The sequence below is a fragment of the Watersipora subatra genome, chromosome 3 (assembly GCF_963576615.1).
Source record: "Watersipora subatra chromosome 3, tzWatSuba1.1, whole genome shotgun sequence".
NCBI classification, from domain to species: domain Eukaryota; kingdom Metazoa; phylum Bryozoa; class Gymnolaemata; order Cheilostomatida; family Watersiporidae; genus Watersipora; species Watersipora subatra.
The window spans coordinates 64,009,153-64,027,975 of NC_088710.1; the positions used below are offsets into that span (position 1 = coordinate 64,009,153).

At 36.7% G+C, this 18,823-nt stretch overlaps 1 protein-coding gene across 3 annotated transcripts; it reads left to right on the forward strand.

Moving 5' to 3' along the window:
• Positions 1-133: 133 nt before the first annotated feature.
• Positions 134-17,720, forward strand: LOC137391099 (exosome complex component RRP40-like). 3 transcript variants are annotated; one of them, XM_068077456.1, is made up of 5 exons: positions 134-258; positions 13,086-13,268; positions 13,409-13,558; positions 16,256-16,407; positions 16,508-17,720. In XM_068077456.1, exons 2-5 carry the CDS (start codon positions 13,092-13,094, stop codon positions 16,722-16,724), a joined length of 696 nt encoding a protein of 231 aa, XP_067933557.1. In that variant the 5' UTR covers positions 134-258; positions 13,086-13,091; the 3' UTR covers positions 16,725-17,720. The 3 variants fall into 3 exon arrangements, with proteins under 3 accessions (XP_067933557.1, XP_067933558.1, XP_067933556.1); XM_068077457.1 differs by having other exon boundaries at positions 148-262; XM_068077455.1 differs by lacking the exon at positions 134-258 and having other exon boundaries at positions 13,077-13,268.
• Positions 17,721-18,823: the final 1,103 nt, after the last annotated feature.

The following is an 18,823-nucleotide window of genomic DNA, read 5'->3' on the forward strand; positions in this document are numbered from 1 at the left end:
TACAGTAGCCCAGCCTCAAGTATTTTGAGCAGATCTAACAGGGGTTATCCAATGGTGAGCCTGATATTTACTGCTGTAATACCACCTGCTATAAGTCGGTCGGTTAATAAAACCAGTATTGCCTCACCACACACAGTTCTGGGCCTACACGTTTTGTAGCTAAACGCTGTGAAAGCAGCACAACTGCGCGCGAGCTGCGCCGCTGAAGGTTCTTGTCCTTTCCCAAAAACACATATTTCTACATAATACTTTATCATTGTAGGTAAATATTTGCTGTTTGAGAATTGGCTAAATTACGTGCATTTGTGCGTTGTTGATACTAGCAAATAAGCTCTGAGTACAAAAACAATTCTATTCTTGTACAGTGTAATTGCGTTACCGACTGTTAGACCTTACGTACATACCTGCCAACTCTCACGCATTGGGCGTGAGACTCATGCAATTGCCCCTTTCACCCAAGCAAACCTGTTTTTTGCCCCAATCTTCAAGTAGTAATTATATACTTACTACTAATAAACAACTATGTATAAACATATTTGTGGCATTCTCATTTATCAATAACCTCCACGACATGTAGTTTCCATATGAAGTTATATTATCTTTTGCTGTAGTGTTTTTATACGCTATGAAAATTTACCCCCCCCCCACTTATCAAATCCTCGTGTTTTCATTGCCCCCAAAATAGAGTCTCACTCATTTCCCCACTCCAGGGTTGGCAGGTCTGCTTATGTACTAAAAGTAGATTTACTCAAATCAAAGAGAATTCGTATATTGGGCTCTGTATTGCACATCCTAGAAGTATACTTGTATGCATTGTATTGTATACACTGTTTACTGTGTGTTTTATATGTGATAGAGTTAAGTTTTCTAGCGCAAAAGAAGTGCACTCAATTGTGCTTTTATGATTTGTCTCGAAATATAAAATATAGTGCTGGGAGACTAGAACTGTATATGTACTATTGATTTAGTGACATTGTATACACGTATATTCATCATCAACTTCAACCAGCAGAGTTAGGTTCATCGCTTATTTGTCACCTCTTACCTCTTTTGAACACACTAAAGCAAATGCAAGGGGTGTGCCTCTAAAATTTATGTTATTAGCCAGAATTTGATAGTTATGTTGTGCAGGAGATTATGGCTAGGGTTAGTGGGAGTGTGTTAGAAGTATTAGTTTATTCATTATACATGCGTGGTTAGTGGGAGATCATTGATTAAGTTTTCTAACGGTTCGTAGTAGGAAGCTGTTGTGATGGGAAGATTTCTTGTTAGTCTATTAGAGCCAGTATTGATAGACAGGAATTACCACAAGTTTTATTTGGCTTATTACCATGGTCAACGAGGGCACAGTAATCGAAGTTGTTCCATTTGCTCACGTTGATCAGCTGCACTGCAGATATGGTTTGCTTCTAAGATAGAAAGTTAGCTAAGTATACCTTATGTTACTGTAATGATTACCATGAATCATAACTTTAGAACCAACCCTAAAATCATTTTATCAATTTAGTGTTTGAAAGCTTGATGTTTCATCACAGGATATGAGCAGCTTTTTATATACATGTAATTAATATAAACGAGTAATGTTCAACATTCCAACATTGAAAAGACAATGTGAATGAAAGATGAACAATTCACTTCACTCAAAATAATTAACCAAAGCATCGCTAAAACATACAAGATATTAGTAGCTTAGTATACATCTATCTTGAAAGTTCTATTCCAATACCAAAAGCTTAAAATGAACCTAATAAAATGTTACTTAAAGCTTAAAAGTCTTTTTATGACAATATTTTAAAAAGAAGGAACATAACAGGAAGTAGCACTGTCTTTGCTGTACAAATTCTGTTAAAGGTTGACTTGCAACAAAATTCACATTACAATTATTTGGTATCAAAGGATTCACCATGTCTTATTTTGCTGTGTTGTATGCAAAATATGTGGAAGTGTAATTACAAGTTTTTAAAAGCTCAAAAACGAACAGTTATTTGCAGTCATCAATTATTCACAACCAATTATTATGTAGGCCTACATAGGTTATGCAGGGCTAGCTGTAGGAAGGAGAGCTGGCCAGAACTGTCATTCTTTACAACTTGGAAATTTTACTTTGTAAAGCTTTGCTAGTAGAGTAATTGTAACCTGATTTGTAGATCAGGGGCATATTTCATATTATTTCTATTATAGCCATGCAAAGTGAGTCTTATTACAAAATTATATTGGTTTAGATTAGGACATACATAATTAAGCACATGGCAACATTAATTACCAATTTATCTCTGGCAGTGTCACTTGCTTAGAAGCAACTAACATTACACCTATTATAACTTATTGTGAAGCAAAACATCAATTGATTTTCAATAAGTAATCAATTATACTGATCTACTTCTCTCGGGAACAAGGAGTGGGTGAAGCTGAGTTAACTTTGTTTTGGTTTTTTTGGCTGCCTAACCAAATTAATTGAGTAGCTTGCGGCGGTATTAAAATAGATTGTTTTACAATTTTTATGATTTTACATAGCTGAAAGCGTAATATTAAAATTTGTTTTATTTTGAGATTTGCATTGGCCGAAAAATCTGCTTGTAGATCACTGTTTATGTGTATTGTATAATTCAACCAATTTCATTTTGTGTCTAGCTTTGAGCTCCATTTTACTATATACAGTACATATCTGTTAGCTCTACCATCGATCTGCTAACTTCACTTCGTATTTCTTAATCTGGAATTAATGATCGGCATGGATTTGGTGATGATAAATTGGCTATTGTCAAGCTCTAGCAGTAACGCCATGCAGCCAAGGAGTTGTCATTTCATGGCTATTTATTTTTGTTAATTTTGCATTGTAGTGAATAAAGGCTGTACCATTACCAACTTTTTATGGGTTTATCTTTTCTTGCAGCTTTAGCTGAACTGCTTTAGCAGCATTGTTGTGAGATTTTTTTTTTCAAATTTAGTAGATGCCTCTATAATATATACTCTATGACATAAATTCCACATAAAACTAAGAATTTATGTAATTTATTTTTTCGTACTACCGTATGTAAAAATTTCATATAACGTAATGTGTCAAGTAAGTTCAAGTTCTTAAATTCTAATTGAATAATGAGAATATTGTATTTAGTCTTTAAAATTTGCTTTCTTGCTGCACTTGCGAAAGAAAAGACAATGGGCGTATAGCGTTATCCCACGACCAAACGCGAGCGGAGCGATTGTTCGGGTGATTTATGATAAATGCATATGTGCACACAACTCACGAAAATTATTCATCAACGGCCATCGCAAACCCTTGTACCGAAATCTCATCAACAAATTTAACCATTTTTCAATGGAGTCGTTTTAGTATAATAACGATACAAAACACATATAAACCTATTTAAATATGTTACCAAGTCTTTGAAAAGTGTACACAATATCCTAAACCTTACCCATCTGATCGGATTATACATAAATAGACCGATTAATTCGGCCAAAAATCGCCACAAAACACTTGAAAAGCTTGTTTTAATCATAATTAAGACCGGCCTACGATACGCCAATAAAGCCGTGCGACAGATAATAGAACTATTTAGCAGTGCGCATTTCACGAGAAAAACGTGCTCATTTCACCAGTGTATGGCATTGTTTAATTGCTAAGGTTTCTAATATTTTTCCGTTTTTAATATCTTGCGAAAATACTTAATTATAAGAATAATTGTGACAGAGGCTGTCATTTTCAGACTTTGAGGTGAATAGGGAATTTCTGAGTATAATATACATTATAATCAGATGCAGAATTCTGTGAGGATTCAGAATCAATTTAAATTTCTAAAATCCGGCCATCCTACCCTTGTCAGCTGTGTTTTCTGACAGCAAATGTCAGCGGAATACATAATCCATTGTTCTGAGAAAAAAAGAGTTTAAATCTGGAGAGTCAACAAAGCGCTGACTTTTTTGTTTGGTCCCTAGCAACGGCATCATCAACCGCATCATTCGGAATGAAAATTTGAGCACAGACTAAACTTGACGCTGCGAACCTGATCGATGGATTTTCTAAGGTTGTGACCTTAGTATTGACCTTGACCTTTAGTGCGGCTACATCAAATTCTATTCTCTATCTATAGCCTGTGTTACTTGCACTATAGCAAACACCCCATGATGATGATAAACTCTTTATTGATTAAAAATAATACAAAAACAACAAAATATTCCTTTTTGGGGCCAAGATGAAAGGTTAATATTTGAGAGTGTATAAATACAATCTACAGTGTAATTGTTCCTGTACAGATTTTTACAGTGTTATAATGGTATAAAATTTACAGAATGATACTTGAAAATAAAGATTGTATGAGTATTACTCATACAAACACCCCAAAATTGATATGAATGACCATCATTGCTATATCAATAAACCAAAATCAGCCAATATTGATAAAAATTATTAAATGGTTGTAATTAAATTTAAAAACAGGTTGCGACCTGTTACGATAAACATTCGCCTACGATTGCTATGTCTTTCTGTCAAATATAACATGCACACATTCAATGGGTTTGGAACTTACTTACACGTGTCCAGGTATGTTACAATAAAGAAATAGAAGTATTTCAATGCTTGGATCATCACTTACTGCGCCTTGTTCGGTGTTAAAGTACTCTTCTAGATCATCTGCGTTTACATACTTTCCTACACGGTCCGCCATTTTGAACCGGATATGAATTGCTTGACTACGGAAAAAACAGAATTTTCCGATCGATGCGGTGGACTGATAATAAAACAGAGGTCACGAGGTGAAAGAGCAGGTCGCAATTGATCAATGGAATGACATAATCAAATATCCATTAGCGCAGCATACAACCGAAGATTCAACTTCACGGCTCTATACTGAACATATAGAGATCTACCGCGAAGTCCGAAAATCACGGCCACTGTCACAATTATTCGATTTTATAAAATTATTGTTAGATTTAATTATAAGAATAATTATTCGAATTTATCCGAAGGTTTCTGTAATAAACGTAGACCGTTTGAGGCGTAGACCGATTTACAGGTACGAAATTGTGGTACTCAGTTTATCAGCCTATGTTTTTTGTCCAATTACCCAAGGTTTCATTAAATTATTTAAAACGTTAGCCGAAATTCTCTACATCTTATGTACAAGCTAGGGCCGAACTACAATGCCCCTTTATGACGAGAAAATTTTTTCATTTTGCTCCAGTTTGCAGAAAACTTCCAGACGCGTGAACGCTCATACTTGCTTTCTGTTAAAGATCGCTATCAAAACCATTCTACATTCAACACAACCAACTTTCAAACTGTGTATAGTACACAGCAGCTTGCCATTTTACTTCTAATATTGCATTTCAGAGTTATAATAAACATATTTCCTTATTGCTGTTGTTAAATTACATACATTACAGTAGGTTAGGCCTACAGCTTTAATTAATATTTATTTTATTGTTGTAAAACATAGGTTTGAGATAGTAGTAGATTAGGTGTGATTTTCTTACAACCTTTTGTTTTGCATAATTGACTTTTTGAATTTAATTTCAAAACAACTTGACAACTACCATGGACATACAACTTCCCAGAACACCACGTCGCGGCCGACGCAGTGGCCGTCCACGTGTCTCTCAATTATTACAGCGCAATAGGAGGATAAATAGAAGGTCCTCACAGTAGCCAACTACGTCAAATGCTAATGTTCAACAACACGCTACTCAAATTAATAACAACAACTCATCTGATTCAGATAATTCTTTAGTAGATGTTGTAGGCGATGTAAATGACATGGACTTGGCAGCCCCTTCCAGATGATGATCATGATTTTATAGACATCATTGACCATGAAAATATTGCACAAAACAATATTGCTCCTCCCAATGCTGCCCCTCTTCATCACGTTCCTCATTTTCAATCTTTAGATTGTCCTGATTTTCAAGAACTGCGTATGTCAAATTGATGCGTATATAGAAACTCAATGTATTATGCTTGAGTACGGTATATATTGAATGAATACAAGTAGACTGTTCTTGACAACATTGGGATATTAACTGAGGACACATTTCACATAGGATGATAAAAACAACATGATGAAATAGGATGTGATACACCACAACTAATGACCATAGTTAACCCACCAAATGACCATAGCTAAACAATGTTAGCTGACATCATATTATGACATCTCCTTTTTTTTCCAAAATAAGACTTGTGGTTGGTTGCGTTGTGAGAAAATTCAAAAGCAATATCCACCCAATCCAAACAATATCTAAGCAATGGTGTCTGTAAGCTAAAGATAAAATGAAGCTAAAATAACACATGAACTTGTTCATGCTGCTTGCGATCTACCCTACTACAGATATAATATATGATAGCAAACTCCATGCATAGTAGCAATAAGCCATATTAGCCATAAAATATGCTAAGCAAGTATAATATATATGACAGAAAACTTCATGCATATGTAGCTAGACAAGTAATATCATAATTTGAAAATGTCACATGAAATTGTGCAGGATTTTTCATGAATCACTGCATTTTTCAGAGCAAGTACCAGCTATTTGAAGTAAACAATTGTATCCTTATATTTGGATGGCAGCCTATGTTCACGTTGCGGTCGCGGAGAACGAGGGGGATCTCGGGCAGCTATATTTTCTGGTGGTACCACTGCTGGCATCTCTTTAGCACTTACCTCCTCACCATCCAGATTTACCTCACCTGCATCACTAAACACATCACTCTCACTTACCTTTCCAGCTTTACGAATATCTTTTCGATTTCTCCTATACTCTGTCCCACATGCCTTTCTGACCAGATATGAACGCTCGCTTACCTGACTACCTACTTTTCCTCTAACCCACGGTCCATTGGCCATTTTAAAATAGCAATCTTGCCCCTTGTTCAACTGCATCTTTTCGTTTCCAGCCCGACTGTCAAAGTAAAACTTGTCTCGCTCTTTTTGCTCACCCAACTGCTCTCGTAGCTTCATTAAGTCATATGGCTGCACTGCATATTGTTTAGCAGCAACTGGTATTTTATCCCGTAGCACCCTACCTTGCAAATACTGAGCGGGTGATCGCAAGCCATTTGCTATGGGAGTGTTCCTAATAGCCAGCAACCCATCGACCCAATTGTCACCTGCACTCATGCACTTTTTCATCATTGCCTTGATTGTACCTATAGTGCGCTCAACTTGGCCATTACCAGATGCATGTAAGGGAGAGCTGGTCCTGTGCATTACACAATATTGTGAGCAAAACTGTTGGAACTCTAAGCACGTAAACTGACTGGCGTTATCACTTATCAATTTCTCTGGAGTACCCCAATCAGCGAAAATCTCTCTCAAAGCCTGTATCACACACCTACTAGATGTTGCCTGTCTCAGGGCCTTAACAATGGGCCATTTAGTCAAGTAGTCTACTGCCATTAGGTAACTATTTCCATTTACATGGAACAAATCAACACCCAGCGCTTGGAATGGGTATTGTGGTATTTCCATTGGGATCAGTGGTTCTTTCTTACTTTCTCTAGCAGTGCGCAAACAAGCATCACACGACATACATTTATCCTCCACATGTTTTCTCAAACCCGGCCAAAAAACACTACCCTGTGCCCTCTGCAACATCTTGGTTATCCCCTGATGAGACGCATGCAATTTTTGCAACACTTCAGTTCTAAGGGATGCAGGAATGACAACTCTTGAACCATACATTACCAAGCCATTTACCTCTGACAGCTCATATCTATAATTGTAGTACGGAAGCGCCAGACTGGAACAAGATTTACGAGCATTTGGCCACCCTTGTCTAATGTATTTGAGCACTACAGAAAGCTCATTGTCGCACTGAGTAGCCCCAGTGTATTTCCTCATTGCATCATCACTGCTAATTATCACCTGGCACACTTGTAACAATGGGTCCGCACCTAAATCATCATATACATCAATGCCTTGTGGGCACGTGCGAGATAGCAAATCAGCTACTGTCATGTCTTTGCCTGGTGTGTACTTGAGCTCTAGTGTAACTGGATAGGTCAGTATTTCCAACCGCATTTGAGCTAACCTAGGAGACAGCTCACTGATAGGCTTAGCTAGCAATCCTAATAGAGGTTGATGATCAGTCTCAACAGTAACAGTGTCCCTACCCCATAAATAGTACTTGAATCGCTTGCATGCAAACACAATTGCTAAAAGTTCTTTCTCAATTTGAGAATATCTCTGTTGTGTCTCAGTGAGAGACTTGGCCGCATACTCAATAGGCCTACCCTCTTGCATCAGAACAGCCCCTAAGCTATGTGCGCTACTGTCGGCTGAAACCACAATTGGCTTGTTTGTGTCATAGTAGGATAGCATAGGTGCATGAGAAACAGCATTTTTTATTTGGTCAAATGCATCCTGCTGTGGCTTTTCCCACATGAATTGGACACCCTTTTTGCACAATTGTCTCAGAGGCATGGTCATTTCCGAAAGATTGTTTATGAACTTAGCCAAATATCCCACAAAACCAAGAAAAGATTGAACAGCCTGTTTGTTTTGTGGGACCATCATATTTTGTATAGTGTCTATTTTGTCCTTGTGTGCACAGATACCTTCCCCAGATAGTTCATGGCCCAGAAAAACAACCCTTTTTTGACAAAAAACACTTTTTGCTTTGTTCAAAGTAATGCCAGCTTCTGCAAGGCGCTCCAGAACAGCTTCCAACCTTGCATCGTGTTCATCTAAAGTTTTAGCATGAATCAGCACATCATCAATGTACACTTCTACACCGGCAATACCTTTCAGCAAGTCCACCATCAGTTGGTGAAAAATTTCAGGTGCATTAGTGATGCCCATTGGCAATCTCAGGTATTTAAATTTTCCAAATGGTGTTAAAAAACATGTCAGCTTAGATGACTTTTCATCAAGAACGAGCTGGTGAAAACCTTGCTTTCCATCTAGACATGAAAAGTACTTAGACCCATGTATGCGGGAAAATATTTCTGATTGAGTGGATAAGCAGCACTGCGTTCTTACCAGCTGTGAGTTCAAGTACTGAGGGTCTAAGCACAGCCGGATGGAGCCATCAGGCTTGTTCACTATTACTGATGGACTAAGCCATTCTGATGCATTGTTGTCTCGAACAATAATTTGTTCTGTTTCCATCCGTTTAAGTTCAGCTTCTAATTTGCTACGTACCTTGTCTGGCACCATTCTCGGTGGTGATGCTTTAGGAACTGCGCCCTCTTTGAGTTGAAGCGTAATAGGTTTAGGGTACTTACCTAGACCATTGAACACATGCTCATATTTATCAATCACACTCGCACCTGACTGAGCTTGAGTACCTACCTGGCCTATGTTGGCTATCAGCTGCATAGCATTTATTGCAGGCATTCCCAACAGTGTTTGGGAATTCTGCTCAACCACGTAAAACACTTCCTTGCATTTTCTGAGTCTGCCAGCATGCACAACCGAAATGGCAATCTCTGCAGTGCCCAAAAGTGGAATTGATTTTCCAGCATAGCCTGTGACAACTGCAGTTGATTTTTTAACACGTGTTACGCCCAAACTCTTAGCGGTGGTACGAGACATCACCGAAACCTCTGCCCCGGTGTCAACCTTAGCCTCAAATTTCTGGTTATTTGCTCTGAGTTTAATCAACCACTTAGAATTACATTCAGCAGCTTTTGTTTCATGTACAAAAAGACATAATGTATCTAGATTCAAATATTGAGCGTTTGACTCATGCTCTTCGTGTTCATTAGAAACATCTACAGCATGCATTTTTCTTGGATTTGACTGACAAACAGAATAGAAATGATTGAATCTCTTACAGTTTTTACATCTCTTTCCGTACGCGGGACATCGTCTTATTGCATGAGACCCTCCACAGTATTTACAGTTTTTGATAAAGTCACTTTGCGTCGGCATCCTTGTGCGATCAGGCTCAGCACTGCTTCTGTTCTTGTCAGATTCACCCTTGCTGAGACCCCTACCCAGGGACTTTTGGGTAGTCGGGTTGCTTCGCCATTGGAGAGAAGCCACTGTTTTCTCTCCATCTAACTCCAATTGCTGATTTCGTAAAATTGTCTCTTTTGCTCTCATTTTTGCCTTAATTGTGTCCACAGTTACATCTGCATCAAGTTGTAACTCTCTCGAAAGAGCTTTATCCTCCATTCCAGCCAGTAATCTCATTTTTAGCATAATATTTTGTTGTTCTGGACTGAATCCACACTTACTGATTAACTCATACAATTCACGGATGAATTGTTCATTCGTTTGTCCCATAACTTGCACACAGCTGCCAAAAATAATCTGATAATGAAGCGTATTGCTGGTTGGATTGAAGTAATTGTTGAACGCTTCAACTGTATTGTCATACAACTTACTTGGGTTGGCTGTTGCTTCTTCTGTAGATGGTGTTAATATTGTCAGTTGTGCGAAAACCTTTTCTGCTTCGTCTCCCATTACATAGATTAAAGTGTCTACTTGTCTGCTGGCACTTTTTTCATTTAGTCCACTGGCTTGTCTGAATCTTTGGAATCGTTTGATCCAATCGCTCCAGCTTTCCTGAGCATTGGTGAAATCCAGCGGGTCAGGATGTCTCACTCCAGTCGCCATACTTGATATTTGACTTGAATATATCCTTGGTGATATTTTACTATTCTCTGAACAATTTTGTCTGTGGTATTCGTATCCTGCCTACGACGCCATGTCAAATTGATGCGTATATAGAAACTCAATGTATTATGCTTGAGTACGGTATATATTGAATGAATACAAGTAGACTGTTCTTGACAACATTGGGATATTAACTGAGGACACATTTCACATAGGATGATAAAAACAACATGATGAAATAGGATGTGATACACCACAACTAATGACCATAGTTAACCCACCAAATGACCATAGCTAAACAATGTTAGCTGACATCATATTATGACAGCGTAACAGCTTTTTAGGCAGGCTCAAAACACGCTGGCCGCAATACTCACTTGGCATCTTCTAGTCTTGCATGCGGTCTTCAACGCACTGGATTTCTATCAGTCGGTTCGCGAGTTATGCTTAGAGCAAATCTTTGGGTTGAGAAGGGATTAGTCAATGGTTCAATTGGTACTGTCTTGCGTATTATATACTGTGCAAATCAGGGTCCACCTGCATTACCTGCTTTCGTTGTCTGCATATTTCCAGATTATACTGGTCCAACGTTTCTTTCCGAACACCCCAACAGTTTTCCAGTTATACCTATCAAACGTACTTGGACTGCTGGCCATGCCACTCTTAGTCGCACAGGCATTCCTCTCGATCTAGCATGGGGTTTGACAATACACAAGAGTCAAGGTCTTACTATGGCTAAGGCTGTCATTGATATAGGACACCACGAAATGACCGCTGGAATATCGTTTGTTGCTCTCTCTCGAGTTCGAAACATTAATGACTTGTTAATAACTTCGCTAGGGAGCGCATCACTCAATTAGCTATCAATGACCAAATCCTACAACGTAAAAGAGAGGAGACTAGATTGCGCGACCTTTAACAGAATGCTGAACTTATCTAACTTATCTATATTTGTTGAAATAGTTAGTTGCACCTTTTTGAAGTCGTGCTCCCTTAAATTTATTTTATGTCATCTCAAACAACTCTCATTTACACTATACTCTGCCAATTCCTGCTGACAACTACTTTTTCAACAACCAGCACTACCATTTCTTTTTTCCATGATCACTTATTCCATTATCAGGTCGTGGGCCGTATGACAGGGGAACTCCTAGTCTCTATTATATGTGCAAGTTTTGTGAGTCTAGTTCATCGTGATAGAGCATCAGATGTGTCGACAAAGCACAGCGAATAAGTAGCTGCGCAATTGTTCAGAAATATTTCTGAAGATATACGAGACGATCGATTGGTGCAGGTGTTACAGCGTCAGTCTACCAATCTGAATGTCACGAGTTATAGTATCATCGAAAGCTATCTTTTATTCTAACATTGACCCCTGGAAACAGATAGATAGACACCACTTTTATTATACTACACATGTATTTTTGTTTTACTTTATTGTACACGTATAAAGTATTTGTTATTTTAATTTTGCAGAATAGACATTGTTGTCTAAAAAATAAACAAATTGTTGTAAATGGATTAATAATGGACCATTAAATGAGTAAAAGTGATGAGAAAAAGGAAAAACGTTATCGATACAAACCAATAATGCTACAGTTACGGTACAGCCAATAAATTGAAAAGTGGTCTAGTTTTTTCCTTTTTGTAAGGCCAAAGGAGTGAGTTCGGAATGATCTAGAAGCAGATTAGGCAATTTACATGTATGTATTATGTAAATGTTCCCGGAATGGATTATTTATGTTATAGAAGCGTCTATTGTACATCTTTTATATGAAGATAGTTTCCCTGCTTGCACACTGTATGACCACAATACAGGGAATGAAATGCAGGAATGTAGATGGTATCTGATGTAGTGAAGATAGTTTCCCTGCTCGCACACTGTATGACCACAATACAGGGAATGAAATGCAGAAATGTAGATGGTATCCGATGTAGTGAAGATAGTTTCCCTGTTTGCACACTGTATGACCACAATACAGGGAATGAAAGGCAGGAATGTAGATGGTATCCAATCTATTAAATGCGGGTCATTTAATGTGGATCGCTGTAGTTGAATTACTTCAACTCCTTCAGAATGCTATGTGAGGCATCGTATCTACACCGATAATTAACCATTCGTTGTGACATTCCTAGTTCATTTTTCTGATATGCAAATAATGTACAATTTCAGCATGTGTGGTAAAGAGATAATGATCCCCAAATAAAATGAACTAAAATGCCACCTCTTGACATCAATTTTATCCACAGGGTGACAACCCATTAATGGTAAGAGGCTCTCCTCCATTTTGTATGCCAAATTACTATAAGCACTATTACTCCTTACAATTCATGAATTATTTTATGGTTATGGAAATATTCTCACACACGGTATTAATGCGGTAATAGTTCTATAATTCATTAAACTTCTGCTGGAACAGCTTTCTATTCTAAACCTATAGAGGCAACCGTGCTTTGATGTTATTGCTCTACCAATTAAGGATTTATGAGCTGATATCAGATGTCTGGTATATGTTGCAGCAGAACATGTCTGTAGTACTTCCTGGGGATTTGGTAAACACAGATGATGTTGCTGTTGGTAAAAAGCGACCGCTAATAGGACCGGGCCTAGTCCAGATGGACAGCGATACCGTGTGTTCTTGCAAAGCCGGTCTTATCAAACGCAAACCGAACATGGTGTGGGTAGACAGTCGGCAGAAAAGGGTAGGTATTGTTTGTTATCAACAAGCTGTGCTTTTATTTGCTTATGACGAGGTCAACCTCCATTTAAATGGTCTCATATACTTAGTGCACAGGAACCTCAACTTGATGTGTAATTATCAGGTACTAATGTAATGTTACAGTATGTGGCCATGAAAGGTGACTCTGTAATAGGCATAGTAACAGCACGCCAAGCTGACTCATTCAGAGTTGACATAGGAACAAGTGATCCTGCAAGTCTTTCCTATTTATCATTTGAAGGAGCAACCAAGAAAAACAGACCCGATGTTAAGGTATGCGCAAAACGCATTTGCGCAGATGGTCACGGTATATTTAGTTCTAGAATAAATCTAGTTCGAAATAAAGTGCCATACATGCGACAGAGGGAATAAATGTGTGCAGTCAGTGCAAGCTCTCAAATTCTATATGAACATCAATAATCTTTTAGCGAGTCTTAAAAGTTCGCTCTCTCTTTTGCCGCACTTGAGAAATAAAAAGCAACGTATGTGTAGCATTATCTCTATACATATGTTAGAGATAAGGCATTATTTCTATCTCTGTTAGCTACCATAATAATTATGTTTAATGTTAATACTACTGAATGCCCGGTGTAATAGAATACTTGCTAGTCATACTGGGGTTGTATTACATTAGTGTGATGGAAAGCTAATCGACTGTCATCAACTATGAGCTGTACTACCCGGCGTTGCCCGAGTTATAAAAAAGTCTTTGGATAGAAAATTTATTTTTTATCACATTTACCATTCTAACTTTTAAACTTCATATCATGAGAAAATATTTTTACGCAGTTCAAATGAATTAAGAGGAAAAAGAAAACAACTGTAAAGGTTTCAAGCTTTTTCAAACAACTACAACTTTTAAATTTCATATCATAAAAGTAGTGTTTTGTTGAAATAAATTAAGAAGAAAAATAAAATTGTAAGTGTGTTTAAATGTAAAATAATTAGCAAGTAATGGCTAAATATTATCTGTTTAGCTATGATTACAATGAAAAATTATTTAATAAATAAAGTAATAAAAAGTTTATTTTATTTTTATATAATTATAATTTAGTATAATTAAGTATAATTTATTTCCATATAACAATATTTATCACTCTAACTTTCAAACTACATATCATGAAAAGTGTTTTGTGTATTTGAAATATATGAAGAGAAGAAAGAAAATAAAAACAACTGTAAAGGTTTTCAAGCTTTTTCAAACAACTACAACTTTTAAATTTCATATCATGAAATAAGTGTTTTGTTGAAATAAATTAGGAAGAAAAATAAAACTGTAAATGTGTTTAAATGTAAGTGTGAAATAATTAGCAAGTAATGGTTAAATATAATCTGTTTAGCTATGATTACAATAAAAAATTATTTAATAAATAAGGTAATAAAAAGTTTATTTTATTTTTATATAATTAACTATAATTTATTTTTATTTAACATATAACAACATTTGCCACTTTAGCTTTCACACTTTTTGCTTGCTTACATCAAGCAAAGATGTCCACTAACTAAGGGACATCTTTGCTTCAAGTTAGTCTATGTATTTGATTGATATGTATTGAAATCTAATATTACATGCAAGGGCTGTTTGTGAACTGTTGTGTCAATGAATCACTCTATCACCATACAATGTCAATACTTTCAGTTGAAGGCAGTGGATTAGCGTCCCATCACACCAATGTAATACAACCCAGTATGACTATCTATCTCATCTATGAGTAACTGATTGCATTAACTCACTTAACACTATCTATTCAGTGCCTTTGCAAGTCATGTAGGTATTGAATTGCTTTAAATAATAAGCATATATTAGAGTAATAAACTATGATCATCATTTCTTTAATATGAGCATTGATTACTATCTTAACTGTGGAGATTCATGATCATTGTTTAACCATTCTCATGGCTAATGTTATTGATCTGGTCAATCACTACGATTGACTAGCACAAAAAAGGGGCGTGGCCTAAACGCTCCTTGTTAGCACCGGAAACGCTCATGTTGTTGAAGGCACTGTTATTACTCTAGGGAAAGATAACTCTATGGTTCTTATCTTCGAAACAGACGTATAAAATAAACATTGAATTTAACTTTAACGAATTTAGCTTACTAAACACATTGTTGAAGCTAAGTTTTAGTATGTATTTTACTAAACTTTGTCATAGACTAAAATTTTATCGCTCATCTGTTTTCAGTATTGTTTTTGCTATAACTTTTAACAAATAACGCTGGACTGAGATAGCGAGCAGTGTATTTCTTTCGAACATTGTTGGAGTGAATAGCGTATCGGCATTTTTGTTATTTTGTCATAATCAGTACACAGTGACTGCCAATTTTTAATTACATTAAAATCTTTGGCTGATATCATATGACGGGAAAAAATCGAAAAATTTCGTCCTCGTATGGCGAGGATAGAAAAACCTTGTGTTCCATATAGTAATGCGAAAAAATCTTATAACCGGGGTGTGGTAACCCAAAGGTACACTGTATTAATATTAATAATTTAGCGTGCGCAATCACGAAAAGGATTTACAGTATATGGTAATAGCAATGGGTGTGATAAGAACTGCTTAGTCTTGTGATTGCACGCACTTGTTAGTAGACATGATTTGGATGTCATGAGTTCAAATCTAGTACAAAGTAGGTTTTTCGTGGCTAAAACTTTATCGCTATGACTGGACAGACGAATGACAGACAAACATTGAGATTTATAGATATATAAATCTCAATGTTTGTGACTATATGTCACTATATATGTTAACATGTAGTCAACATGTTAACATGTTGCCTACATGTTAACATGTAGTCAACATGTTAACATGTAGTCAACATGTTGTATGTTAATTTTCATGTCAGTTTGTAGTCTCTTTGTATGTCATCTGTAAACATGTATGTAAATTTGTGGCCATCGGGTAAGTCCTCATTTCACTTTCAATGCACCTGGTTGTTTGCACTGATCTCAAAATTCGATATTACAGGTCGGTGACGTCATATTTGGTAAACTACTCGTTGCCAACAAAAACATGGATCCTGAGCTTGTCTGCATTGACAGCTTTGGAAAGGCAAATGGTATGGGTGCCATGAAAGATGGTGGCACCCTAGTCCACCTCAACTTGCACTGGACACGACGGTCTGCTTTCACAATTATCAATTTCATTATTCATTGTTCAATATTTTTTCTAATTATTTAGCCTGTGATCTGTGGTTATAAAAAGCACAATTATTTATAGACTGCTGTCTCCAGAATGTTCGTTGCTGAAGCTAATAGGAGATCAGCTACCATATGAAACGGCGATGGGATTGAATGGAAGAATATGGATTAAAGGTCGTTCTCCCGTGGAAACTTTAGCCATCAGTAGGCTTCTACAGAATGGTGAAGGCGTCGCACCATCAGCTATGAACAACTATGTGACAAAGACTATTAACAAGGTTGTCGGTGTGAAGTAGCACCAGTCCAGTATGATGCAATATTTAAATATATATTCAAAGAGATATCTTTTATGCTCATGTGATCTCTGATTCTTGCCTTAATGCAGGAGCCTAGCTAATTGGTACGCGTGACCATTAATCTTTTACCGGGATTGAAGGTAATCATATTTTACTTTCGGATAAGCACATTTTTTATGTATATCCCAAAAGAGTTGCCTGTTCTTGGGAAATCTGGATAAACGCTACAAAATGTTGTATATCATGCATGAGCTGATAATTTCTGCTATGACTCACTCACTGAGCTCTAATTAGGTAATCCCTTTTGTGTAGTTACACATTCTGTTCCTAGTGGTATTTTCCCATAAAAATTTGTTAGCTAATGGTTTTAATTACCACTCCTAAAGGAAATAACAGTTTAACATTTGTGTTAGAGTTAGCATTGCATGCACTTGTTTAATATAAATCTTTACATCTTTAAAAACTCAGGACTTTGGGTCTGTCACCATTCAATCCTATCCACCCTACAATATCGCTAACCTAACGGTACAATATGTTTACCTTTCTCCCAATTATGCTTTCATAGCCTTTTTTATGTTCTGTCTGTTATACCGTGTTTTGTGGGGGGTGTGTGGGCCTAACTATCCTTAATACTCTTACCAAATGTCAATAAAATTTTTATTTCAATTAACCTAAGCTTACCGTGTAAGTTGCTAGTATAAAATGACTGCCTCAAAGGCTACCAAGGTTATCCTTCTGTGGTGAATCTGGCTTGTTTTTCATGAGCAGAAAATTTCAATATAGAGCTCATAGAATTGAAATCAACCATGTTAAATCTGTTGGGGTTTTGCAATTGGGATTCATGGGGATTTTTAATGGGCAACAGAAGTTTTCAGTACTATCCTGGTATAGCTACATGTTTTATGAAATAGTTAAGATTTTCTAATGCTATTAAATACTTGCTACGAGATAGTTTTTACCATTTATTGTAAATACAGCTGAAAAATTTTGATCTCATATGTGCAGCTCTGTTTCTTGTTTTGGTTTTAATACAAAATATATACATTGTATATATTATATGTAGTAAGAAACTGTATATGATATGAATATATTAGCTGCTGCAATGATTAGGTGAAAAGTAGTTCTCAAAAGCTGTTCCTCGTACATACTAATTGGTTTATGTGGCACAATATGCATAGACCGACAGCTGCCAGCAAGCAATTTAATAATGCAAATAGGTCAAGAGTTTGAATTTGAAACAGTTTGAATGCTTTACCAAAAATTTGGAAAGAAAGATTATCATGTTGCTGTAACGCTATACTTCGCCAGACAGTAACGGATTCCTCCAGACAACAAGTTTTCTTAACTTTCTAGTATTTGTTCTGTTTATCCAGAAAAACGTGTAATAACGGAGATGTGTCTCGTCTATGTGGCAACGACTCGTATTCTCCTAGACATATGATAAGAAGGATATGGGTTTGTTGCCATCAGGCAAGCAACTAACTGATAAGTGTTTTTATTTGTTTAAATGGCCGTTTTATCAGTGATGCACAAATAGCTACATTCACTTTAATACAACTGGCACAATTCATTAGAGCTATGCGCTAACTAGAGGCTCTATGAACTCAGTTATCCGGCTACAAGCTACACGCTAAAAATTTCTACCACGAGCTTCCCTTTCAGTTGCATCACGAACTACATACCAGGTTATGTATCTTCTCTATATTTAGGATGGGAAAAAATGATAAACAGTGATTACTATTAATAAACGGGTTGCAGGCTGTCATATTTTGCCGACTGCTGTCACAGTATCTCTACAATAGCAAACTATGCTGTCACAGTATCTCTACAATAGCAAACTATGTGCTGTCACAGTATCTCCACAATAGTAAACTATGAGTTGTCGCAGTATTTCTACAATAGCAAGCTATGAGTTGTCACAGTATCTCTACAATAGCAAACTATGTGCTGTCACAGTATCTCTACAATAGCAAACTGAGTGCTGTCACAGTATCTCTACAATAGCAAACTGTGTGCTGTCACAGTATCTCTACAATAGCAAACTGTGTGCTGTCACAGTATCTCTACAATAGCAAACTGTGTGCTGTCGCAGTATCTCT